General features: G+C 42.4%; 1 protein-coding gene across 3 annotated transcripts in view; it reads left to right on the top strand.

The window, feature by feature from the left end:
- The window catches only part of crppa (CDP-L-ribitol pyrophosphorylase A), a 54,360-nt gene extending 27,850 nt beyond the window's left edge, over positions 1–26,510 (top strand). The window contains exons 10-11 of one of the 3 annotated variants that reach the window (XM_030103283.1): positions 22,461–22,587; positions 26,490–26,510. In XM_030103283.1, coding sequence (XP_029959143.1) covers positions 22,461–22,565 — 105 coding nt within the window. In that variant the 3' untranslated portion in view covers positions 22,566–22,587; positions 26,490–26,510. Of the gene's footprint in view, positions 1–22,460; positions 24,104–26,489 lie in introns of those variants that run through there. The other 2 variants (XM_030103282.1, XM_030103281.1) reach the window with 2 other exon arrangements.
- Positions 26,511–27,254: the final 744 nt, after the last annotated feature.

Genomic DNA, 27,254 nt, shown 5'->3' with positions numbered 1-27,254 from the left:
GGTTGCTGTCTTTTATCACCCATCTTCATGTGTTAGGTTGTGCACACCCACCGGTTTGTTGGCATTTGGGAGTAAATTTGGACACGCTTGTGCGATAAAGAAGACAGAATGTCAACTTCTAAACTTCCACCACATGTGTTGTGCAGTTTGATGTTGCTGCCAGAGGAATGAAACGGATGAAAAGGTGCTTAAGGTACTGAGCAGCCCGTGCAGGAGGGCACGACCTGCACCACAGGGAGGCCGCGTGCAGCCTTTCATGAGATTACACGTTTTATTGTTTCCACAATGGTGACAACTTGTCTTCCTGGGGTTTAGTAAACAGTTCACTTACAACAGGCTTGAATGAATTCAGATTGGAAAATCTTTTGAATGGACTCTTCTGACTGCTGCTCTTAGCACAAAATGGAAACACAGCAGAAAATCAGATGTTGATCAAAGCGACACCAACACTTTGAGACAGTTTGCAGATTCCCACTGGCGCAGTGGTGGCCCAGTAGAGGTTAACATTGCCATTCTTTTTTGTTGAAATAGTTTTTAATATTTCCTATTCTTTTGTAAAGCACTGTGAATTGTCATGTGTCTGAATGGTGCAACAGAAATAATTTTGCCTTGCCTGAATAAAATCTGAAGTTCAAATGTAAAAAAAAACAGGCGGCCACTATCGAGACTTTAAAAATGTAATAAAATAGTGTGAATTGTGGATAATAGACATTTCTGCAGCAAGCATCTGGAGATTGCTTAAAAAGTCAGCTGCCAGACCAAAAGAGATCAATTTTCTGAGGTGTTGTATCATATGTATATTATTACCTCAATATCATCCTCTATTTATTTGTTATTTATTTGTTAGCACTCTATTCAGTCTTTATAAATGCCAGTTTACCTTGTTTCCTATTGTTTCATTTTACAAATGCATCAGAAATTCCTTTAGCGTCTAATAGAAAAGGTGTATTAAAAGTGTTTTACCTGTCTTGTCTTTACTGTGAAGGCCAAATGTGTGTGGGAGATCCAGACAATTTTTAGTTTGTGAAAAAGGAGGAAAGAATTGTTTTTATGGTTGTAGAGGTTGCAGACCGAGTAAACCTGATCATTGTTGTTATCCTTGGTTCCTTCTGATCGACCTGCCCAGTGTGTCCTGGAGTCTTTAACGTAGCTGTAGACGACCTGGGATCCACGGCTGCCTGCTGTGTAATTACAGGATTAAATAAAGTGAGGAGTAATGTCAGGATTCATGCTACCGAAGCCGTCGAATCAAATCACGCTCTCTGAGGCCCGATGCAGAGGAGGAACCTCAGAGAAATGCTGAACATTGACTCTGCCGTCGGCCTTAAGTGTGACATCTGCTGTGATTAATGCTGAGCTGTGACTCCAGCAGTGTGACAAATGGGGGCTCTTGGCAGCGGCATCACTTCACAAATCAGTGGGAGAAGCCTGCGCGCCCCGGGCGAGGGGATGCTTGTGCAGGTCAGGTTTGTTTAGCCCCGTGAAATGAAATGTGAATAATGAGCTGAAGGAGATCCGCCTGTGTCTTCTGCGGTCGGCGAGACGGCGCGGCGTGTCGGCGCTTGACGTCACAGCTCCGTCTAATTCAGACGGGATGTTTTGTTTTCTGGACGGAGAGGCATGCAACGCACCGCCGTCCCACATGTGAGTTTGATTCTGCTATCGGATGTTGGACGTCGTGGTTTCCCTCAGAAATATGGAGAATAATGCAGTTAATTAGTCATCCTGTTGAACTCCTCTGGGAGAGCGGGAGAAAAGGGGAAGGAGCACGAGGAGTGATCGAAAACGCTTATTGTTATGAGATAGTGGAACAGCAGTACACAGCATCGTATCAATCACTGTTTGCTTTTTCTTTTAATGAAGTTCATTCTCCCCAGATGGCTTCATTCATACTAGTTGAGTTTCTTGCCAGCACTTCCTCCGTCAGCCTCATTTTATAAAGTCATTCATTTTTTACAAACCCGTTTCCTTTCTTTAATACATCTGAAAGCAGTGTACACTTTGATAAAGTCCAATTTTTTTTTAATGAATCAAAGTTTAGTTAAAAAAAAAAGCCATGTTAACATTGATAGATATTTTGCCTAAAGACCAGACCCAGGTTGTACGTCTTTGCCGTTAAACTGACTTTGTTATCCACAGAACTGAGTTCTTTTTTTTTTTTTTTCACTTTGGCTGCATCATAGATGGTTTTTCCACCCATGACAACAACAGTCTGGATTATATTTTCTGTTCTCTGCTTAAAAAAAAAGAAAAGGTGAATGCTTCCTCTTTGGAGGTTTCAGAATGTGTTTGCAGAAGGCGCCAATGCGGACTGAAAATGTTTGATATGCTGCCGTGCAGAGCGTCATGTGTTTGGTAAAGTGGGAACAAAAGGTGCTGGAGTGTTGAAGTGAGAAGACTCTGGAGATCTTTTATCTGTGGAGTTTGCATTTTGTAACTCTATACTGAGAGCAGTGTCTTGGGGTATGAACGTGTCTGATCGCCTGTCGGGCCAGTGATTGATTAGTGATCTGTTAGGTCAACAACCTTTCTCAGTGAAAATGCAAACCCTTCGTAGCATTTTGGGTGTTTATTCATTTGACTGTCCAGTATTGATGATATTGACAGTGATAAAGCTTTAAATACTTTAATTTTAATGCTCTGATTTAAGCTCATCCATTCATCTTCTATGCTATGGTGTTTTTTTTCTCACTTGTGTTTGGGACCTGGAACCAGCTCCCAGCTAATTACTGGGAATTATTTTGGAGTCATCAACTGACCACATACATCATTTGACCTGTGAGAGAAAAACCTATGAATAAAGACGCAGCCCTAGATTGAACCACTACATATTAAATGTACTGGTATTCGTCACTTCAGCCTTGACCATCATGACCATATTGTGACTGTGAGCAGCCCAAAAAAATTCTCAGCAACATTTCTATGAGACGTTCATGTTTGTGCATTAAACGTGAAAGCCGAGCCAAGTGGGACTTGTTTCAGTTAAATGGGAAAACATACCGTACCTCAAGCTCTGAAAGTTCAACAATGTCGAACGCCAGCTCGAAAGGTGAGACAGCTGAATACCACAGCGTGGGCTGTTTATTTAAGCTATAATCCAACTAAAATCTAAAAACAACTACACGATGTTACAAGCTTTATTTTCACTAGAACCCTCTAATCTCCCCATTGATGTTGCGTAAATCTTTCAAGGTGAAATAATTGGAACCTTTTGCCAGGTTTAGGAAAATAATTCTGTCCGTAGTCATAATGGAAAAAAATACACAATACTTCCATCATGTTACAATGTTCTGCAATTGAATACTATAGCTTGTTCATCATGAATTTTTTTTTTAATGTTTAATGCTCTTTCGAAGAGCCTGATGTTTCCCGGACCTGCAGCACGCTGCTCGGCCTGTTTCAAGACGTGTTCACACGTGTCAAGTTTGCCGTCCGAACTCTGATGTGCACCAAGCAAGTGGACCGGGACTGTTTCAAAAGCAGGTCTCAGTTCACCTCCAAACAAACCTTGGTGTTGTTTTAATCAACTCTGATTGAAGTATTAATACAGCACAGATCAAAGTCTTTAAACAGGCCAAACACAGACTCGCCATCAGTGTGTGCAGTGGATGAATTCCCGCAGATGTTTTGACTTTTTAGTGATTACTTTTTCACTTCTTGGAGATTTCTTACATGATAAAAACACACTACAGTGTGCGTTCAGGATGAACAAGCTCATTGGCACCTGCTCAGCAATGCAGATTGCAAAGCAAAAGGAAGCTGCAGTTCAGTGGGAAAGAAAAGAAAGATTAAAGTACAAAGGACTTTAATCTGGAAGAAAACCAACATGAGGTCAGAAACTGCACAACAAGGTTCATGTGCTGAATCGAAGTCCACCTAAAGTTGGCAAAGATTTTGAAATGTATATTTACTTTAGTGTAGTATGTGAAGGTGACCACAACCGCAATATCTTAATTACATGTGTGTGACATGAATCATGTAAGGGGTATAAAATGTGGCTGTTTCATATTGGGATTAGGGAAAGCATTAGACACAGTAAGACAGTGGTGGATGACTTCATGATCCATCCATCCATCCATCCATCCATCCATCCATCCATCCATCCGTCCATCCATCCATCCATCTTCTTCTTGTATGTTATTGCTCGTCCACTTACACTTTCATTCAAGTTGACTTAGATCAACTGGAGTTTGTCATGACTTGGAAGACTTTCTGCTTCTTGTTTCATCAGTTTATAGTCACCTTGGATGATGATCAGAGTATCTTCCAGGACATATGGATGGGATGAAGCCCAGTTCACCCTGATTCAGTTTGCTTTGAAATGGCTCCTACCTGGAAGAATAAGAATATGGATCGACCTCCATCCAGATCTTTTTTTTCCTGAATATACTGTAAATGCTACTGGAACAATTTTTTGATTCTTTGTTGATTCTATTTCTTTACGGAAGGTGGTGTATGTACTGATGCACAGAATTCTTTGTTCGTGAGTATTGAAGTCCATCACACCTGTCAAACTTATTGTCTTGTTGAAGTGTTTAAAATCCAAGCTGCAGTGCACCAGATAATACATTTAGACAGCTATTAAACTGGTCAGTCTGTTGGTGCTTCAACAGCATTTATTCAAAAAAAAAAAAAAGGAAAAAACACACACTAAAAGTGTGAGGTTAAAAACCTAAACTGAGTAAATATTATGAGAAATTTGTTCAGAGGTAACTTGGTATCAATAGATTTTTGCCAGCCCGTCATGGGAACCTGAAAAACAATATTTGTTAAGTCAGAGAAGTTTGCTTTGCAGGATTCAGCTGTGAATTTCAAAGAACTATTGACCCTCATCTGTTGCCAGTATACAAGCTTCATATTCTGGCTTCATTTCTTATGTGGAAACTGTTTACACAATGTATAAACTGCAGGAGAAGAAAACAGGACCAAACTTTTGATGCCTTATAGTTTCCATTGATTTTAAAAATGGGCATGTCATGACATCAACATTACATGTATTTTCCAAATTTTCACACAGATCGTTGTTTAAGATAGTGCTTCATAAATTATTGCTGCCTTCTGCTCCACCCTGAATGATTTCATCTTCTGCTCTGACATGACTGGATGTTATCAGCGGCACACCAGTGGAAGAGACAACTGGGGAGACCCTTGAAGAGGTCTCTTTAGATTATGTCTCACTGTGAGGAATTGTGGGACGCACCCATTCCTTTACACATGAAGAGCCAGTGGCATAATTTAACTTGAATCTTTTAATAGTTTAAAGGCATGAACACATGGAACTATGTTCATCTCAAAGTAATTGGGAAAATGATCCACCTCATTGCCCTTTAGTGGTGTCTGTCTGGCTAAAATGTAGGTTTTTCTAAATGAAGCATGGCGGCGGCTGCACATTTTTCTGAGAAACACCCAGCCGCTGAGGCGCATTGCACCCAGGAGCATGCACTTCGTTAAAGCAGAGAGAGTGAAATGGAGTCGCGGCCAACGAGGAGCAGCCTCTCTGAAAAGAAGTAAAGATCAAAGCGCTTCCTCAGAGTCATTTTCCGTTTGTGTTGTTACCTCTCTGAAGATGCCTACAAGCCAAACATCAGGTGCGACAAAGTGTGAAAAACCTCAGACCAATCCAAGGATGTTGGCTGAGGATATTCTGACACTGGATCCCCGTAAACTGACATGATGTTGTGAAAACGGTGACGGTATACGCTATCAGTATCTGTAGTGGCGATAGGAAGTGTCATTGGATCCCCTCTCACACAGGGTCCTGGCGACTTGTCATCCGCTGAAAAGAGAGTTGTCACAGTGATATATGGGTGTTGTAATCCCTGCAGTGAGAGCCCTGATGTTTACCCAACCCCATATTTCCTCCTCCTCAAAGAGCCCGGACTGGGAATCCTAAACCTGAGAAGAGATTAGCCGGCCGGGAAGAAAAGAGAGGGAAAGAAAAGAAAGGGGGAGGGGAGGGAGGAGGAAAAGGAGAGGACTCTATAGGCCTATTCTCTTCTCCTTTTGCTGTTCAGATGTAGGTCTGAAAGGCAGACAGGTGAAACTGTACACGACCCGGTGAAGATCTTGCTGTGACACCCGTGGAGTCGGACCCTCGCCGAGGTCAAGGGAGATGGGGAGAGGCTGTCATAGCTGTGGTTTGAGCACACTCCCGGCTTCTCTCAAGATAAATCCGTCGGTTAAGTTGTCCTCCGCTGAATAAATGAGAGGTGGTTCATAGGGATGAGGGGAATTCACACAAGAGGCCAGAAGCAACAGTAGAGTTGCTCAAAAAGCTGTGATGGAAAGTCGATCCTCTGTGTCAGCCATGTGCCATAACTTCATTCTCAGAAGGTCCCTGTAACTCTCTTTGATTACCTCCATAGATCTCCCTCTTTATTGAGGTGCAGAAAAAATAAAACTGTGTTTTTGAATGACTTGGGCCGGTTCAGAACTCATAAACATACCCTAACATAAATATAACTTTGGGCCTTAAAACCCCTTCCAAGGACAAATTTGATTTCTTCAAACAATATCACCAACAATGGCATCAGGTTTGACTCATTTAAAACCAATAGTAATGCCATTTCTTTAGTTTCAATGTCATTCCTGACCACCCTTATCCAAACCTCGGTGTGAATTGAATGAGTGTTGTAAGAATGTTTGTAAGTAGCTGTCTTGGTGTGCTTCTAAATTTACTCTAGTGCGGTTTGATCGAAATCTAAGCACAACGCAGACCCAAACATTGTAAAGGGATCAAACTCCTGCTATGACAGGCTTCAGAAGTGCTGTATCACTGCATCAGTCCCTCTTTGTTGGCGCTGTGTGTGGAAGGCCAAAATTCCTGCTGCTGTTTTGACTCCTTTAAATGTTCCTTTAAGGTGTAGGTGAGTTCTCCTCTGACAACTATAAGCCTACAATATTGATGCTGAATTTAGTTCACCACACAATATTGCTGTGGTTGTTATGATACTTATTTCGTGAAAAAAGCTTGTTGAGCGTGCGGTTCATTCACATCATTTGGTCCAAATGAGAGAAAAAAAAGAAAAAAAAACTGAGGAAACTAACCCACGTCCAGATATCATGTCGCAAAATAGGATTACTATTGCTGGAGTTTGTCAACTAACTTGCTGTGTGATGGTCTCAACCCCAGTGTGTTTTACCTGTTAGTATATTAGCAATCATCTATTGTTTCTTCCTACCAATGTTAGGCAGAATCACTACAGACCACCTGGTTTTCAAACATCTTGAAGGTAGCAAAAAAACCATGTTGAGGGTGAATGGATGCTAAAATGTTAAGTTTTTGGATAAACTAAATTAAAGACATGCTCTTTCATCGTCCTTTCTGCACAGTTTATATGAATTTTGTAGTGAAATCTGAGATTATTAGGAGGGATGCCTAATGCATCCTGAGAGCTGCCATGCCCAAACCTTGCCTTGGGTTTACTCATCAGGACTTGTTGAAAAGCTTTGCCTTATGTGTCAAGGAGAACTTTATTATTCCTGGTCCCGAAAGCAGGCGCCAAGGGATAATTATTTCTGAAAACATTCTCTCTTAATGTCAGGCGATATACGTGACTAATCCTGTTTAGATACTACAAGGCAGGCTGTTGAAACCCTACACAAGCATCTGAAGCTCTTGCTGTGACACTCGTGTATTTACATCCTGGCAGGGTCAAGAGGGATCAGGGGTGACTCCTTTCTGCTTCTCTTGGCAAATTCATGGGTTTTACTCAGATGAACTGCAGAAATGGAGGTGCTGTCTTCATTATAAAACCAGTTGCGTGTCAGCGTTTCTTTGGTTATTCTTTTCTTATTGAGTAAAAACTGGAAACATTTTTACCAGGCCAAAAACACTCAAACGAACAAACACGAGATGAGTTCATCAAAACACTGCAGCAAACAGCACAGATTACAAATGACGTGGCTTTTGGTTTGGAAAATGATGCATCTGAGGCGGATTTGGCACTTTCTGTGGGTCAAATGCACCAAACATCGGAGTAAAAGTTCAACATCCACCCTGCCCCTTCATACAAAGTTTTCCCCTGTCGTTAGCCTAAATACTCCTCTTTATTCTGACAATGATGTCTTTAAGCATTATTTAAGATCCCGCTGGAAAAGTGGATTGAAGCACTTGGCTCCCGGAGTGGAATGCTGACATCTCCATGCAGACAGAAGCGCAGGGATCACTCCCCTCCTTAGTGATGTATTTGTAGAGTGTTAGGGTCAGAGCCTTGGGAGGGACTCTTGCTGCCTTGACATGTGCAGGATATCAAGCTTGATCTTCCATACCGAGAGGGCTCCAGATGTGTGTCGGTATGTGTGAAACTTGACCGCCGGAGTTTGGCTGTACGAATTAGACATACCAAAGCAGTGTTTACTCAGCTTTGATTTCTTAGATTAAAAAGACCCACAAGCATTCTGTTTGGCTTCATGCGACTCCGGGAGACAATTGAGAAAATGGCATTCCAAGAGACAGTTTGTGTTTGAAACACTTATTTCTCACTGAAGACTAATGTAAGCCAGTTCACAGCTAGTTGGTAAACAGTCAATCACACAGAGTAAGGGCAGAACATACATGTCTGTTTGTTTTGCCACTTGGTTTCGAGCTATATCTGACCACCCACAGTAGTTCTGGTTTGAGTTTCCTTCGTTTTGTGTTGCAGGGGAGCATGGCTCAACAGGGATTATGGTTTCTATTAACAAGTCATCATCAAAGTTTGTCATTGTGCCAATCACCTTCCTGTTCTGCTTGTGCTTTTATTTACAAGGGCCTCTCGGTACGCATGCTTATCTTGTTGGGTTGGGTGGAAAATAGCTGCGTAATAGTATTCGGTGAGTTAAGACCAGGGTAAGTACCAGCAGATACCATACAAATCCTGGCAAAAGCCGAGTTAAGGCTGGTAAGTTCTCTGCTCTTGAAGGCCTGTCTTTGATAAATAACCAATTTGGATTCTCCACTGGCAGATTTTTCAAATATTTATTTCTTAAATCGTAATTTCCATGTTGTATCCACATGTTCACATCTGAGCAAAGATGAATTTTCAAATTTGAGTTTGTCCACTTACGACTATGTGAGTGTTGAAGCCACCGATGTCATCTTCCTCTGTTACTATAACTTTGATTTCAAATGTGAACAAACTGTGATTAGTTTGGCAAACTAACAAATATTTAGCTGATATTGCCTTAGCCCAGGGGTGTTAAGCATAAGGCCTGTGGGCCAAAACTGGCCCACTAGAGGCTCCAATATAGCTCGCCAAACCACCTAACAAATTCCAAAAATTTCGAAGAAACATTGCTTTTTAAACAAATTTCTTGAAAGTAGCAGAAACAACACAACACTGGGGGCTTAGCTGGTATGTGAGTGAATGAAAAATAGCTAGTTTGTTGCCAGCAAACTAGTCTCAAAGTGGCTTGGGCATTTTGGGCATTTCACTGTATTTTGCACCAGAAGGTTTCATGACAATTGAAACCTTCGAATTCATGCGGTGATTTTTCTTTGGTTTTGTTTAAATACAGAGATTTTCATCACATATACACCCCACAACATTAAAGAAAAGGTTAAAGGTTATTATGGCAGTATTTTACCTGTCCTGCCCATCAAGATGAAATTGGGCCACCAAACTGAAAACCCCTGCTTTTACCCATCGTGAGCTGGTCCATGAATCCATCAGTCCCCTGTACCCGTTTTATCCAGAATAAGGTTTGAGTTGGCTGAACTCTGGCACATTGTTGATCGGTTGAAAGGCAGGCCACATCCTGGACACATCACCAGTTTATTACAGGGGTTTGGACAGTCAGACAAACCATCGCACCCATCTCACACACACATTAACAGATGAGTCACCAATTTACCAAACATGTTTTTGTCTGTTAGAATATGCAAGAGCACCTGGATGTAATCTGCGTCTGCACAGAGAAAAAAGCTAAATGAAAACCTGCTTTGTCTTGCCATGAGCCAATAATGCTTAGCAGTGTTTGTTTGTTTTGTTCCAATTCATGTCATACCTCGGCCCTCGGTTCTGTTCAGCCGTTTCAATTACTTCACTTCCTATGGTGGTATTGGGCAAAAGTTCTGGTATTTTGCCCTGAGAAGTATAACCATTCAGACGGTACATATTACCACAAACCTTGTGAAGCAGTTCTTACATGAACAAGCTTCACATGTCTCAGGTCACATTTCTATGGCAATGTTTTTAAGTGTGGGGGGTGTCTTGTGGGAGGTGCTTCGGGAATACGGAGTTCGGGGCTCCTTGTTAAGGGCCGTCCGGTCTCTGTATGACCAGAGTAGGAGTCTGGTCCACATTGCCGGCAGTGAGTCGGACCTGTTCCAGGTGCCTGTTGGACTCCAGCAGGGCTGCCCTTTGTCACCGGTTCTGTTCATAATCTTTATAGATAGAATTTCTAGGTTCAGCCGGTGACCGGAGGTGGTCCGGTTTGAGGACCACGGGATTTCATCTTTGCTTTTTGCAGATGATGTCCTGTTGGCTCCATCGAACCTGGACCATCATGCACTGGGGCGGTTCGCAGCCGAGTGTGAAACAACAGGGATGAGGTTCAGCACCTCCAAATCTGGCTCAAGTGGAGGAGTTTATGTATCTTGGGGTCATGTTCGCGAGTGGGGGACGGATGGAGCGTGAGATTGACAGGCGGATCAGTGCAGCGTCTGCAGTGATGTGGTCGTATCGGTACGTTGTGCAGAGGGAGCTGAGCCAAAAGGCGAAGCTCTTGATTTACCGGTCAATCTACGTTCCCACCCTCATCTATGGTCATGAACTTTGGGTCATGACCGAAAGGACAAGATCCTGGATAAAAGCAGCTGAAATGAGTTTCCTCCGTAGAGTGGCTGGGCGCTCCCTTAGAGATAGGGTGAGGAGCTCAGTCACCAGGGAGGAGCTCGGAGTAGAGCCGCTACTCCTCCACATCGAGAGGGGCCAGCTGAGGTGGCTCGGGCATCTGTTTGGGATGCCTCCTGGACGCCTCCCTGGGGAGGTGTTCCGGGCATGTTCCACCAGGAGGACACCCCGGAGAAGGCCCAGGACACACTGGAGAGACTATGTCTCTCGGCTGGCCTGGAAATGCCTTGGGATTCTCCCGGAAGAGCTGGAGGAAGTGTCTGGGGACAGGATGTCTGGGCATCTCTGCTTAGACTGCTTCCACCGCGACCCGGTCTCAGATAAGCAGTGGAAGGTGGATAGATGTTTTCAAGTGAAAAAGCAAAAGTTTTGTCGTGTTTTGAGGCAGGGAGCCAATGAAAACTCAACTTTTTCAGGTCTTCAAGGTGGAACTTTTTGAGAACGCTTTGACTGAAAATCCAACTTTTTGAAAACTTTGCAACTCTGCACCCACTAGTTACATTGTTTTCAGTGTTTCTGCAATTGTCATGTCAACGTATGTATTTTCCATATAAGCATGAAACTTTTCTGAAATGAAACTGTAGAAACGATGCATTTTTACTTGAGATGTGGTGTAACCAGAGTCTAAATTGAAATCATTACTTACATGCCTACTCTTGACACTATTTGAATGGTTTCAATAAAGTTGGCATCATAAAATGGATGAAAATCCAGCGAAAGTGAAAGTGACTCAATTTTGTCAATATAAAGTACATCAAAATTGTAAGTTTGATATTTACTGACAGTAAAGCTAAATTTTTCTGTCTCTGCAGTGATTACAACAGACAGCTTCTTTAGAAATATATTCTGCACCAGATGAAATGCTGACAGCCCTGTAATTTAGTAAAAAGAGCTGATTGTATCATGACTACTATTTAAACTAAATTCTCTGTGTTGTTGGAAATGTAAGTTTTAGTAAAAAAAAAATAATCCAATTTTAGTAGTAGGCTTGAAGAACTCAAATCTTACAGCAACAAGAAAAGATGATCATCCTTCATATTTCGATGTAGAGGCTTGTTGTTTCACTTCATCTGTCAGGCCACATGGACGACTGTTGAGTCTGCAGCAGACCGGCTTTTTGACAGCATTACAAAAACACTCTTGCACTTCTGTTTGTATGTTTGGTTTTCAGGCTGCTGAGATTACAATCTCTGCCTGTATTGGATGGAAGTGAGAGCACCAAGCATTAGCCAGCATGCGTGCAGCTCAAGAGCCCAGATAGTAAGGAATGTGCTGTTTTGTAAGCTATTCCTGCACCTGCAGCTGACCTTAAATGCCCCACAGTATTTCATGGGTTTGGCACCCCCGGGTTTCTGTAAGTGATACAGTGTGATAAGTAAATGAGGCATCTGCAGAGAGTCGGTGTGCTTGTGGGTCTCTCCCAACCGCACGTAGGAATTGGTATGTCCCAGTCCATAAATCCCACCCATGCCGTCATGCTTTCATACCTCCTCATCTGAGGAGCCATTGTTCCGCCTGCTGTTTTGAGCTATGTCTTTCGCTGAGTCGAATTCAAACAAAGTCATCTCTCACCAGAGCTTGTTGGAAAAAGTTTTCACTGAAGGCATCCACTGGAAGTACAGACCCCCTCAGAGTCCCGTCCCGAGCAGGGCTCGCCTTGTCTGAAGAAAGAAGTCGTACATTAGACTTGACTAACAAACTGCTTTGTTTGCCTGATGGACGCCCCTACACAGGATATTTTGGAAACCCGTGTTGAGAGAGCTTTACCAATGTACCGTGAAAGAGTTGTGTTCTCTGAATAGGGTCTGAAAAGCAGTTATCAATACAAAAGGTTTCTTTTTTTTTTTTCTTTCTCTCAAGTCTGTGAGCAACTTTTGGAAATTCTGAGGAAGTCGCACAAAAGTGGGATGAAGAAGAGACTTATTCTTTTTCCTTCATTAAAGTCCCTTTCAGAAGAAGTGAGGCAGAGTGGGAACGACACGGGCATCTGAACTTACAGACATCCAGGCAACAATCCTGAATACCTTTGTAATGTTCAATAAAGACACAGTCCAAAGAGATGTCTCATCTGTAGGACGTACAAAAATAGTATTAATGTCGCAGTCATATTTGCGGACTCAGGCTTTCATAAGTGTCTGTGTGAATCTGATTTGTGCCTTGAAGTTGCCATGACCCGACGCGCAGCTGTTAATATTAAAACTGTTTGGATTGAAGTGTCAGATGGTTAAATGTCCTCTCTGTGGTTTTTAATGTCTCAAAAATCACTGGCTGGAGTTTTATGCACTTCCTCGTCATTATTGAGCTGTTCGTTTTTAGGAGGTCACCAATGTTTTCCATTCATTAGTCTTGAGGTTTTCTCAGTTCACTGTCCCACTTATTGAAGCTCACATTGGGTGGTGGTGAGTATGGATGTGCTCAGCCACTTGGCTCAATGTTGAAACGTCTGCCCCCTCACCTGTCACCACAAGAAATGTTAATCAGTTTGTGTTTTATCCGTGTACAAGGTGTCACTTTACTGTCATGGTTCTTCAGCACCGTGCTGTCCTTTCTCCTTGCAGCAGTACCTCAGATTCAACTCGCTCAGACTTGGCTTTAGGTCAGGGGTGTCAATGTCATTTTAGTTGAGGGACCACACACAGCCCAGTGTCATCTTGAAGTAGGACATAGAAAAAAGTAGTACCACAATAACATTTAAATGTAGACTTTAAGGATTTTCTTTGTTGTAATATTGAGGGTTTTTTTTAAAAAAAAAAGTATTTTTCGTGAAATGTTTTGCAATTAGTCCAAAAACATGACTAGTCTCAACATAAAGCCAATTTTAATACTTTCTGCTGCAAAATGGAATGAAATGTGAAAACAACCCTCATCCTGACAGCGTGGCTGGATTGTGTTTTGCAGTGAGCTTGTTAGCGTTCACAGCAGCATCAGTGACATCTCAACTCAGGTCTCAGTGTTGTGTTTTGTCTACGATTCTTAAGAAATGAGCCGAAAAGTCAATGGTTCCTTTGCTATTTTTACAATTTGCTTGGTAGTGTGGCGGATGGGATTGCAGCCTCTTGCTGGCCAATTTTGGCCCACAGGCCTTATGTTTGACACCCCTGGTTTAAGCTCTCATTCTGCTCGGCTCAGAAAAAAAAAAAACCCAACTAAACAACAAAACATTTTTAAAAGCTTGTGATGAAAGACTCCAAATTGCTTTTACAAGCATACATTTTTATTTTCTTCAGACGAGTCATTTAATCTCAATTCCAAATTTTTCTTTTTGTCAGCAGAGAAATTGCCCACCAGGGACTTGTCTGGTGTTTAGTCACATCGGTCTTCTCATGGAAATCAGCTTTGGATATTGTTTTTGATTAGTAGTTGCCATAGTCCAGATTGAATAAATGACATAAACCTGATAAACTATTGCGTAACCCAGCTTTAGGGTTATGTTAACTGTTATGTAGTCGTATGCCATCTTGTGGGAAAAAACATATATAGCAGGACCGAATGAGGTGGTGAAGGGTGAAAAACTTGCTTACTTTGGTACATATGCAAACAAATTCTGACAAAGACATCTGGAATATTGCTCTGTTAAAAGTTACATATACAGCACCTTTTAAAGTATCTACCATACATCCTGAACCTCTTCAAACTGACCACGGTCGATGACAGGAACCTGACTCGTTCGCCTGTCCATCACAGACCAAACACAGATCTACAGACAGTCACACACACCCACAATCTCACCTATGAGCAATTTATAGTCTCCAAATTAACCTCAACTGCATGTTTTTCCAGTGTGGCAGGAAACTGAGGTTCCCAGACAAACCCTCTCTGCTACTACATGGCCACAAAGAGACATCTGCAGTGAGGAAACATGGCTTTTCTAACTTCGATTAAATGAAAGGATAACTCATGTGAAGGAGTTAAAGATAGATATGTGGATTTATTTTAATATCTTACTTTCACTGGGCCTTCAATGTCTCAAATCAGTCCTCAATAATAGGTTGAGTGACCATACGCAAACACAAAACTAAAGTTCAGTGATGAACTGATCAGTAAATGGGAAGGGTCTGGAAAAAAAATTTACTCATATACTTGACTGGATGCAAAATTCTTCATTTCAGTCACTTCAGCTGTATTTGCTCAGCTCAGATATGAAATTAAATGGACCTTTGCTCAGACGTAGGTGTAAATGTCACTTCATTTCCAATGAGTTCATCCTTCACAAGACTTTCTCAGAATATTGTCATGTTCTGGATGGTTCACTGTGTTTTTATCGGTTTAATCAGCGTATGAAAACAAACGCACTCAACTGACTTTCCATCTCTTGTAAAACAGTTTGAACAGAAGACGCTCCACTGATTTTAATATTAACGTTGTGCTTTCTTCCCGGAACGAGGTCGCGACCCTCTGAAAGCCTGCCTGCTTTTTTTTTTAGGTTGCAGTCCACCACTTGATTGTCACCGGCGCTCTTCAAGGCCGCAGTGGTGTAAAATTCAGAGCTTTAATCAGACTTTTTGGACTGACCAGTAATTGAACCCGCTGTCCTCTCCTCTGCTGTCACTTTAGCCCCGGGCTACTGCCTGTCTGCAGTGATGCACGGTGGGGAGGGGAGGGGGACGGGAGGGCAGGAGGACCACAATACCCACTCAGGGACGAGCTGTCAGAAGCCCCGAAACACTATCCTCTCTCAGACCGAAGCGCTGGATGGTTTTTGCAGTATTGTCTCTCTGGGATTCGGAGCGCAGGTCATTCGGGGAGAATTTTTCAGGGAAACTTCATATATTAAGGAGCAGAAGTGAGGTTAATGCGAAGGGGAGCTCACATTAGGTGGTAGTTTGAGCTCTGAGAACACCGGCTGGCTCGAGTGCTAGTAAAGATACTGCCCTCAAGTGGATGCTACAGCCATTAGTGCAGCAGCTCCGGCATGTCACAGGGAAAAATACAGGGATGGTAAAATGTTAGGATGATGAAAAGAGGTGATAAAAACTTTCTAAATGTTCTTGGCCTCTTTAGTTATGGTAGCTGGTGTGACTCTGACAACTCTTTCCAGTGCTCTTGGCTCCAGTCGCCTGCCAGGCCTTTCCATAAGCTGTTTTTCTATTCGGACCCGGTGCCTGGCGTTTCATGAAGGGAACAGAGTGGGAACCGTCAGCAGCAGCAGCAGCCGTCGTCGTCCTCGCGGCTCAGGAGAGTGACAGCAGCGTGCAAATTGCCACAGCTTAAAGGTCCTAATTACCTGAAACCTTTGGGCTTCAAAGCCGGCCCTTCTTGTGTGGCGGAGGTGCCGCTGTGCGCTCCTCTCACATGGAAAGGTCGCCTGCATCAGTGGCATTTATAAAAAAAAAAACAAAAAAAAAAAACACAGAGCTGGAGGATCGCTTTTTGTGTGGTCCGCTCCACCCTCCTCCCCCCGTTCTTCCCCATTCTCCTCCGCTCAGCGTTTCAAAGACCTGTCGCCTCACGACTTGTCACCATCCAGCCTTTAAACAGTAAGCAAAAATAGACGCTAATGATTGAAGTTCCATTCCATAAACTTGTGGTCGCAGCTCTGGAATAACAAGGCGGCTGCATGTGTTTGTGCTTTTATGCACATGGGAATGATCGAGGAGACTTTGCTTTAACTTACTGGCCAGTCAGTCACAGGATTACGCAAAGCAGTGTTTATGCATTAAAACAATGCCGTTACTGAATTACCTTCGCCATGGAGATGATGTTTTCACTGTGGTTTGTTTGTCATTTTGTGCGCAGCGTTCCAGGAGAACGGCTATCAGTTCGATTTTTATTAAGCTTGGCAGGAGGGTGTAACGTGGACCGAAGCCGTCGCATTTCAGAGCAGATCCAACTCACAAAATAGATCCAAAATAGATTATTTTTCACCTTGATTAACCCCAAGACAGTCTAATACATTAGATTAAAAAAAAAAATCAATAAATGAAATATTCATTCACGCTCGTCTGACTTAAAAGTGTGTTTTGGGTGGAAAACACTCATCATGTTGTCTTAGCAATTCACACAAAATCAATGAATATTCCAGATGTGTTCGATTTGATTGCAAATTATTCTAACACAACTGAAGGCATGAGACACGCATCACTTTAAATGTAGCCATATTGCAGCAGATTTGATTATAGCGTTGACTTAAAAAAAAGATCTAAAGAGTCCCAGAAAATTACTGTGTAGCAAATTATTACATGATTGACTTTTAGGCAGCAGTATAATAAAAGGTTTTATCCTCCCATGATTTGCATTTTTTGGCTGTTCCTGCAATTCCTTCCTGTAATAAATCCCATTAGTGCAGTTTTGGAAAAAACTAAATATGGCTTTTTTTTTTTTTTTAAAAGATGTTATTGATGTTTTCATCTCGTATTGAACACAACTTTGGTCAGTTGATTTTGCTTACAAAAGAGCGGTGTAAATAAAATGCAATTGCCCAAATAAAACAAAGCAAAACAAAAATACGACTTTTTGTGCACATGTGCGCAGCTTACTTGTGTAAAGTCAAGAAGAGCATGAAAATTCTTGTGTTATATTCATATCCTCTGGCGCGGTCAGAAGTTATCACTGTCATGTTGGAAGATGCACATGCAGATCCTGCTGATGTTTGATGATGCACAAACAACTGTAAGCAACAAACAGCTGCAGCTTCTCACAATGCTTCAGCTAAACTCCCAGAATGCTGTAAAGATCTGCATCTGGACAGTTACAAATCACGAGAATCACCTTATTACCTCCCGTATTAACTTATCATGCGTTGCAGTGAAATCATCAGTCGTTTTAAACTGGAGCGCTCGCTGTTGAGAGGGGACAGTTGGCCTCGGCCAGGCTCTGCGCTCTCCGAGTGCATTTCTAGTTTTATGATGTGATTTTCTCTCCTGGAGTGGAATCGGGGTTTTGTTTTACAAAGTAAAAAAAGAAAAAGAAAAAAAAAAAATCGAAGTTACACCCCTAAAAGCCTCCACAGCTCCATCTGTGATTCGTATCCAGTGGTATTTTCCCCTCGATACCGGTTCATATATTGTTTGCTGACAGTCTACATTTTTAAATATAAAATCTGTCTACATGAATGCCATGGAGGCCACCAAGGGATTGGATGCGTCAGTAATGGATGGAGCAGACCCTGCTGCCAGTGGAAACAAGTGCTGCCTTTCAAAATGTAAATGTGTCACAATCCCATTTACAATGGCGTACGCTGGTGATGATAGTCCTTCCACTAATGTGAATAAATGATGATACTTTTGGCGCCGGGATCCTATAAGTGAGGATTTGTGGCAGTTAATCATCATGAAGTGGAAAGTGAGGCTCCCTCACGTCTAATAATAGTGAAGTGAATCTCATAAAAGACCGTGCTTTTAAAATAAAATGAAATACCCTCCTCTGGACTGCACTTAGGCTCTCGGCCCGCACGAAATTTCGTGTCTCTGGAACATTTGAAGAGTAACTCCACATTGTAAACAGGTGAGCGGCGGCCATTAACTGAAATGGGACCATCAATCAGACTAACTCCCTCCATCAAAGGTTCGCTGGTGTCTTCACTTCAGGTTTTTTTTTTCTCTCTCGTGTCTTTCCGAACGCCGCGCCGTGCTTGTCTAATTGCCGCCGCAGTGAGAAACATTCCGCCTCGAGCCGACTGGTTTCTCCATATTCGTACTCATGTGGAAGAGACGCTGGGACCGAGACAGCGGAAAACCGTCTCTGTTGACGCTGGAGGATGATGAAGACCTGGAGACATGCAAATCCTCCTGGATCACGCTCCACTTCTTTGGTTGCGTCTGGGTGAACGCACAGTTGAGGCGTGCGCGTCCCGACATGTAATCCCTTCCATGGATGCTGAGGCGGCAAACTGGTTAAAGACACTGAAGACAGGTGCTTTTCTCACCCAGCCCGGGTCGGGACGGGTACCAGAGCTCGTCCGTCGAGCGTCGTCTGCTCACCGGAGTCAACGGCGGCTCCTCCTCAGTCGGTTTGCACGTCTCTGGAGTCGTATTGATTTCCGCCTGACCGCGGTTCAACGTGCAGATATCTGCGAGGCCTCGCAGCTTGTTGTCGGGGAGTAACTCGACCCTCTCCTCCCGCTCTCTTCTCCACCACATTTGAAGCCTGAGCGGCAGTCGTGACACGAGCCAGTGAAGACCTGAAGCTCGTGTTTGTGTTCCACCATGCGAGCGACGACTTGATTCAATAACGCTGTTTTATGAAGCATGATTCATATTTCAAAGGCTGCATATCGGGGTGGAAATAATTTGACGCTGGAGCTTACACAGGCCTGAAACTTTGATCCTCCTTGGTGATCTTGACTGATTCTTTTTCGCATTTTCTGCATGCAGGGTAGCTTTTTTCTTTTTTATGCTCTGGCTTTAGGAAAACTGATATATTATCGGGCCATTAGCTGTGGCTTGATGGCTGTAGCTGTCTTTAATATGCCCGAGACGCAAAGATTTTGTGACTTTCCCACAATCCCTGCGAATCCTCGTGGGTGGCAATCAGTCGATGCTCGTGCACGTTGCCTTAATCACCCCGGCGGCCTCCTTGCTCCTCCAAACACATGTAACGTCTCAGATACTTTCCGTGTGAGCTGGTAATTGCTTTAAGATAACAATAAAACGGAATGCTTTCATCTGATAAACAACCAAAAGATGCAATCAGATCGACCAGAACGTTTTCCCGCTCCGAGTTTTCCTGAGCGATCACCAACGGACTGACGCACGTTCCCGAGGATGTGCGTGTCGACTCTGCGCCGTCAGAATGCTTGCAGATGTACCGGAATGAGCCGCAGAACGGCGACTGAGGAAACGCGCCGAAGATGAAACTCAAAAACTATACCTGTTTTTATTTCCATTTTCTTACTTGATTCTGGAAAGGTTGAATCAACTGTTTATTTTAAGGCATCCCGAAAAAGAATAATCTGAATGCCCCTGGAACACATTCAAAGCTATCAAATTTGAGTTCCATCTCTCTCTCTCTCTCTCTCTCTCTCTCTCTCTCTTTTTTTAATATTCCCCCTCGTTTGCTACAATCAGTGAGGCTGCAGTGGCTGATCTGTGCCCCAGAGCCTCGGTTCCTCCTTCAGTCCGTTGGTGTGGAAAATCAGTGTCATCCGATTCTCCCTGTGCTGGTTCTGATTAGGAGCGAGTGCTCCAGGAGCTCCGGATCTCGGCGCGCTCGCTCCCATTCACCACGGTCAGGCCCGATTCCACGCTCGTCGCTCTTACACCTCGTCGCCCTGCAGTCCGATCGCCGCTCGAGCTGGGAGGGCTTCGAGCCGTCCCGTGGAGTCGGGCCACCAGGTCAAGAAAGGACAGCCGCCGCCGAGTTCTTCAGCTCCAGATGTATTCCACTGTTGACAACAGGCTGCATTTGGAAGCCAGAACCAGAGAAGTGCTAAAAAGAATGTTCTGGATCACAAATCATCAATATTTTGTCATTTTTTGGGGATTTATTCTTTGTTTTTAACTTGGTGGATTTTAGAAGATTCAAATCTCCGTAAAACCCTCTTCATATTATTTAATTCTTCGCTAAGAAAACCAGCCTTTCCAGAACCGGCGGCTAAAATTGTTTGCAGGCCAGGAGTGGAAAATGTTAGATGGGTTTTCAGGTCCAAGCAAATCTGTTGTCAAACACAATTCTGAATTCTGACGTTTCTGTAAGTTTCATTTTATCGAATTCTTTCTCAAAACCAACGAAAAGGAGGAAATGAAATGTTAAACAGTGTTTTAATAAAATTGTAATTCAGTGTTTTTTAATGACCTCGGTCTCAAGTAAGAAACTTTTACATTTAAGCAATATTACTAATACAGTGTGCTGGCAAGTTGCTCTGAATTTGGAAGGAACTGAAAAGACTCCACTTCTCAGAGGAAAAAAAAATGCCACTGAGGCTTCGTTTACATGACGATTCAAGGGAAAATGGATCAATTTTGCATTTCAGAAAGATTTTACATTTATACGGCAGAGTTTTAAAAACAGTGTCCGTTTACACGGGAATGGGTGTGTTTTCAAAAAGTTCCACCTCAGGGGTCATTTTAAAAACAGAGTATGCAGAAGTGAAGTGCTTTCACATGAAATTCACATGATGGACGTAGTTTTTGTGTCTTCCAACACGTTGCTCCTGGTTTTGAAGAGTCCCGATCACAGCTTGAACCGGTTTATATTTCCCGGTTTTCTTCGTATGACGTTTAGTTTGCTGCATTAGAGAGCTGCAGTATAGTGATTTTTTTATTTGATCAATTTTGAATCTGTTTCATGGATGTTTTGGATGATAAACTTTCTAAAAGAAATGATAATGTCCGAAAGACACGTCGTCATGTACATCCATGAAGTAAGCATAATTAAGGCTTGAAGGAAGAGCTGCTTTTAAATGTCAGGATAGTTTTCTGTCCGCAAAAATAAATCTCACAAATAGTTTTTATTTTTGGTTTTGATGTTTTCTCAATGCAGAAAAAGTCAATAAATGAGTTACAGTATGTCTGCGGCACCAGACAGAAAGAAGAAGAAAAAAAAAATCTTTTAATTCAAATCAGTGAGTTTCATTGCATGAAGTCAAATTTATCCCAGACGTTCCTCTTTTGCTCCTCTATGTCGTGTTCAGTGGCGCGCACTGCGTCTTGTTTCATATTTTCTTCCTTTCATGCTCGCTGCTACATCAAAAGCCTTATTAAAGTCCACCGTTCATTTATGAAGAAGTGCAGGTAGAGCATGACACATAAATCTGCGAGGAACCAAGCCGGGGAAAAAAAAAAAAGATGGAAAACAGGTCACTTTTAGGCCTCGGCGAGAAGCTAAATCAAAGTGGGGAGTCTCTGCAGCCCGAGGAATGAAGTCAGGGGAGTGAAAACCATTAAAAGTGAATTGTGTGGAGAGTCTGCTGAGAGAGAGAGAGAGAGAGAAGAATAAAGAGATACAGAGGAGAGGAATCACGAAATCCAAAACGACCACAACAGTGGCTCAGACACGCTGATGGAGCGGCCTCTTCTCTCCATCTGTCCAGCGTCACGCACGATCAATCTCCAAGCGGGCTTTATTGGTTCACGTGCTTCGGAGGACTCCAAATTAACTTTTCAATGTGGAAAAAAAGAGGAGTTAGCATGCTCTAATCCTGCGCCATTTCTCTTCTCCTCGCTCAGAAAATTGCCTTCCATCCGTTGATTAAAGAATCCATAAAAAAAAATAACAAGGAAGTTGGGAAATTCCTCCGGAACGTGTGATTCTTGCAATCCAGTTAAACGTGGTGATTCTGGATTAGCATTCATCTCGTGCCGTGTTTATCTCAGCTTCCAGCTGACTCAAGCTGGGGTTTTTTTTTTCTCTTCCTCCGCTCCTCTTTGTGGGATGTGTGAATGTAAATTCAAAACACTGGAATTTGTCAGTGGCGTTGGTGGATGTTGTAACTCCCTCCTAACCCACCATCCTGGTTTCTACTCTCCATTATTCCAAGTGGAACAGCATGGGGATGATTTGACTGTGTTTGAACTGGCTGACGACGCCGGGAGAGCAGCTTTGGCATGAAGTCGTGAGAGGAGACATGAAAGTGAACAAAAACTCTTGAGTTTTCGCTCACAAAAGCTGCGTTTTGCTGTCGTGCCTCTGCGTAATTTCACGAACAAATGATCTCACCGAGTGTGTTTGCGTGTGTCTCTCCCACAGGATGGCGATCTCTGGGAGAGGTCGGTGTTGAAGGTCGCCGAGATCGCGTCGGCCTTGATCCGGGAGAGGAGCCCGGCGCTGGTGGGACAGCTTCTGCAGGCGTGAGGAGAACCGGCAGCGTCACCAGGTTCCCACACCGTCACTCACCAACGCCGCGGGGACGGCGCAGCCTCTTCCCTTTTCCTCCTCCTAAATCTCTTTGACATCGCAGTCCGTGGAGGGCTGCAGGAGTGGCTGCTTATCCGCAGTGTTTTATACATCTTGAATGAGTTTTAATCTGAAACAGATTGGGTTTGTCAATCCGTCTGTCGTCTGTAACTGCTTTATTTAACCGAAGGCTGCAGAAAGCTGGGGCTGACGCTCGCTGACAAAAGAGGGAAGATTTAGCTTGAGATTGAGTTTTAGTTTACTCTCACATCATCACGTTGAGTACATGGTGCTTCCTGGATGCTCTCCATTCTCGCACCAGGCCAACACGCAGAACTGGGCCATGTTTACACAACCATCGACTGGAAAGCGCATTGTTTTTCCAGTTTTATTCCCGAGAACTTTCACATTCAGGCGGCAACATTTTGAAAAAGATGGCAGTCGGTAGATAGACGCTGTCGACGGCCTGCCAGGCCGCTGGTGGTTGTAGAGGACGGTAAGATATAAACACTTAGGCTCCTTTAAACTGTCTTTCAAGCACAACAAAATAAGATTCCACAGTATCTGATGGATATAGGAAAGTTTTTTCTGAATGTGATCCAGATGATGGTGAAGAAGTTGCACATCTCTTCCACCCAGCACATACTGAGTAGGCTAACACTGAGAAGAAAGACAGTTTGAAAGAGTGTGAAGCTGTTCTGCTGAGCTCCTCTCTGTGTGCGTACGGTGTGTCTGACACCCCCTAGTGGCGTGACATGCAAACTGCAGCGTTTTCATGGTTGCTGGCGTTTGCGAGTCGTTTTCGAAACGCCGCCGTCTGAACGTGAAACTCTTCTGAAAGAGAAACGGGTGAACGTGGAAACGGAGCCGGAGACGGAAAGAAAGGTCAGAAACATACATTTCAGGAACAACGTTTCAAAGACTGAACAACACAAAAGACGCAACGAAAGTTGGTTGGTTTCACTGGAAAATGTCGCTAAAATGAGTTAAAAACATCTTCTAAGTGAAAGTGAAGGTTGTGTGTGATAAAGAATGGAGATGAAGTGTGTGAGAGGCAGATTAAAGATAAATTAAGTGTGTAGAAGACAGATTGAAAGTGTGTGTGTATGAATGAGACAGCCGGTGTGTGTGTCTCTGTCTGTGTGTGTGTGAACATGTTGTCTGATGGCTTCTTAATAGCTCCTGGACGTCGTCGACGCTCTGAGTCGCCGGCCAATCGGATGGCCTCAGTTTTGGCCTCACACACACTCCTATTAGCCGAAGCAGTTTAATGCTGGTTCTCGTCTCTTCATCTCTGACCGTCGTGAGAGTGATTACTGCTGCGGTCATCACAGACCGGCTTCAACACTCCACATCTCGCTGATGTATGACTGTGGAAAGTTGAACTGAAGTGAGCGTGCCAGAAGGACACAGGGCGTCAAAACCACTGCAGCCCCACCGCTGGAAGACGTGTGAAACGGGAATATAGAGCAAGACTGTATGTTTTATACTTTATGTACGCCGCTTAAAGAATGAACTCAACAGAATAAAGATATTTTCTTTTCCATATTCCGCTGTCCTTGTTCTTATTTGAACTAACAGTTAACTGTGTGGCTCTGTGGCTTTCTTTTTCTCTTGTCACTTTTACATCAACCACAAGGGGGCGATATTACAACGAACTCTTCCATCGATCCATCTTCATCCTGCTTCAGTCCAACAGGCTGACATTCACTCATATTTGCAGTTTAGAGTGTCTAAATAACCATAAATTCATGTTTTTGGACTTTGTTGGATTTTATTGTTATAATTCCTGATAGTATAATAATAATAGTACATTTAGTTTTTAATGCACTTTACATTTAAAATCTCAAAAAGCTGCGATACTTCAGTAATCTTTTGCTTTTTGTTTAAGTATTTCTGTTTTAGTGATTTTATGGCTAAAGTCAGTTTTGTCGCTTTATTTGAACACTTATTAATCCATTAATTTATTCATCATTGAATCTACAAATTAAAATCGAATGAATCATTTCATATTGAAGTCATTTTTCCATCCTGTAACCGACTCCGAACCATGTGTTACTTCCATCAGTAATGTTCTGCACATTTGAATTTTAATATCCCTCTACTATTGACCCAGTTTAATCTTGCACAAAACAAGTAAAACTATGAAAATTGTTCCAAAAGTCCATTAGAAAGAAGCACAGAAGATGCAGCAGAACTGAAATTAGTTCCTAAATAACTGTCCAAAAAAGGTATTTCATCCCTGGTTTACATTGAGCTGCTTCTTCATGTATTTTGTGCAGATTTCTTTATAAATATTGTGATGATCAGTCCAAATTTATGGAAGAATTCAGACTGTTTTTTCCAGCATTAATGGAAATGATTTGTATTTGCTGCTCAGTGGTGTAGCGGTTTGGACTTTATTTGTCCCAGAGGGGCAATTAACATGACTGAACAGCAGCTAAAACCAATGTTTCATTAAAATAATCATTTATTGTGTCAAAACATCAAGTATATGTGTGGCTGGGTGACATTTTTTGTGTTGTTTCCATGTTCTTGCATGTTTAAGGTGAAGGAGTAACTCTAAATGTTGTGTCGCCATCATGTTAAGTGTTAAATCATTACTTGGAGAATCAGACGTGCATCAGAGGTCAAACCTTCGATCCGAGTCTTTAGATACAGCCTCCTGTAGGCTCAGGTGTGTCACACAAGAGGAAAGAAAAAAAAGCAGCCTTGCACATCAAAGAGCGTTAAAAAGTGTTGATGCCGGAGCATTCCTGAGACGTGGCCGCTTGGCGCGCTCCTCTCGCACTTCTTCTCCAGTTTCCTGCGTCTGAGCAGCCGGCCGATGATAGAGAGACCCCCGAGGCCCGAGCCGCTCCGTCCTCACCTCCTCACTCCTGGAATCAACTCCTTCCAAACATATACTTAGATTTCAGGGACTTCTGCGGAGACCCTAACGCACAGTGACATGTGATGAGGGCTTCGCGGTACCAGCGGGTGGGGGTGGGAAAAGCAAAACAAAAGGTCAACCATTGAATTTACAGCTGGTTTATAGACGGTGGCTCTTCAAGCCAAAACTCAAATATTAGTTTAAGCTGTAAGTTTGATCAGCCGTATTGAGTAGCATTATTAATATTGGAAGAAGATGTGAAGATGTGCAGGTAGTTTTGCCCCTTTATTGAACTTGAGGTGGCTTTATGGTTGTTATTATAATCATTCATCATCTTGATCCAACCTCTGATTAAAGCCATAAGTCAACATGCCTTTTTTTTTTTTCTTGGATTATTATCTTTTGTTTTTGAGTTGAACACAGGGTCTCCACAATGTTGTGTTTTTCATTAACTTGTCATCAAATGCAAATATTGAACAGTTGATGGCTCATGCCTCCTTTTACGTACATTTCATGCACATGCAGTGAAAACTGCCGTCATTAAGATCTGCGCTCGAATTTAAAACATTTTGCTTTCAAGTTTAGGCATCTGTGCGACATATGTATGGATTTCTCTACTATCTGTACGTCTTCCCTCATTCTGGCTGGTTTTATGTTATTTTTTTGTCATAATCAAGCTCTTCCTACATAAATGACACTTTAAAGTACATTGCATCACACAAAAATGAAAGCAATTTTTGAAAGGCAGCAACACAAGAAGAAAGAATATAAATCTTGAAATAAAAACGATGAACATTGACATGGTATAAAGTACAAAGTACTGAGTAAATCTATTCTGTTTTGGGAACATTAAACCTGATCTGGACTGAGAGGATTTGGTAGATACAGTTTTATAGCTTTAAAAAGCATCACTTATATAAAAGTGGCATGAAAGTTATTATTTTAGGTGACATACAGGCATATTCCACAAATTATATCTAATTATGTTTTTTTTGTTTTGTTTTTTTTAGGGGGAGATTGTTTCAGAAGAGTTGGGCTCCAGCACTTTTAATTTCCTCCAGTGACTGAAGCTCAGGTGTGTAGATAATGTACATGTTAGCGTGCGGCTCCCCCTGGTGGACATGGATATAACTGAACCCGAATGCAGAAAGGGCTCCCTAGAAAGTGTTACCGGATTATTGAAAACAAACTGAAATTTTCCTGATGGGAAAAGGTAATGCACACACTCATACTCTAGAATTACAACTGAGGAAAAAAAAAAATCCAGGAAATTTTCTGAAAATAACAAAAGTGGATTATGAATAATGAACAATGGAAAAATCTGTCTTTGAGGCATGAAGGCATAGCCCAAGTGGCATCAGTTGTTGTTTTGTTTTTATGTTTGTACATCACAAATGTGTTTTCTAATGAAGATTTAAGTGGAAAAGGGTGACAAGAGAAGTGAATAATGAGAATTAGTCAATTTTGTAATCATCATTCATTAAAATTATTAAAAATAAATCTTTTTTTGATGCCAATCAAGCAGGGATTAATGCATGAGACTTCGTTTAGTATGAAGAATCTCAAAAGAAACATTAAAATAAGGGCTAAATAAATACAAAAAGAAGAAAAAAAAACAAAACTCAGGTAACTTAATTCCTTCCAGTAGTCTATTAAACCTATTTGACTGTTGTCGTTTTGCACAAGATGGTTTTCCTACAACCTGGATTCAAATATTGTCCTGAAGTTAACACAATAACACAACATAATATCTCAGCAGCTATATTCTTCAATGT

Source organism: Salarias fasciatus, chromosome 11 (genome assembly GCF_902148845.1).
Source record: "Salarias fasciatus chromosome 11, fSalaFa1.1, whole genome shotgun sequence".
NCBI lineage: Eukaryota > Metazoa > Chordata > Actinopteri > Blenniiformes > Blenniidae > Salarias > Salarias fasciatus.
This window is presented reverse-complemented; position numbering and strand designations above follow the sequence as displayed.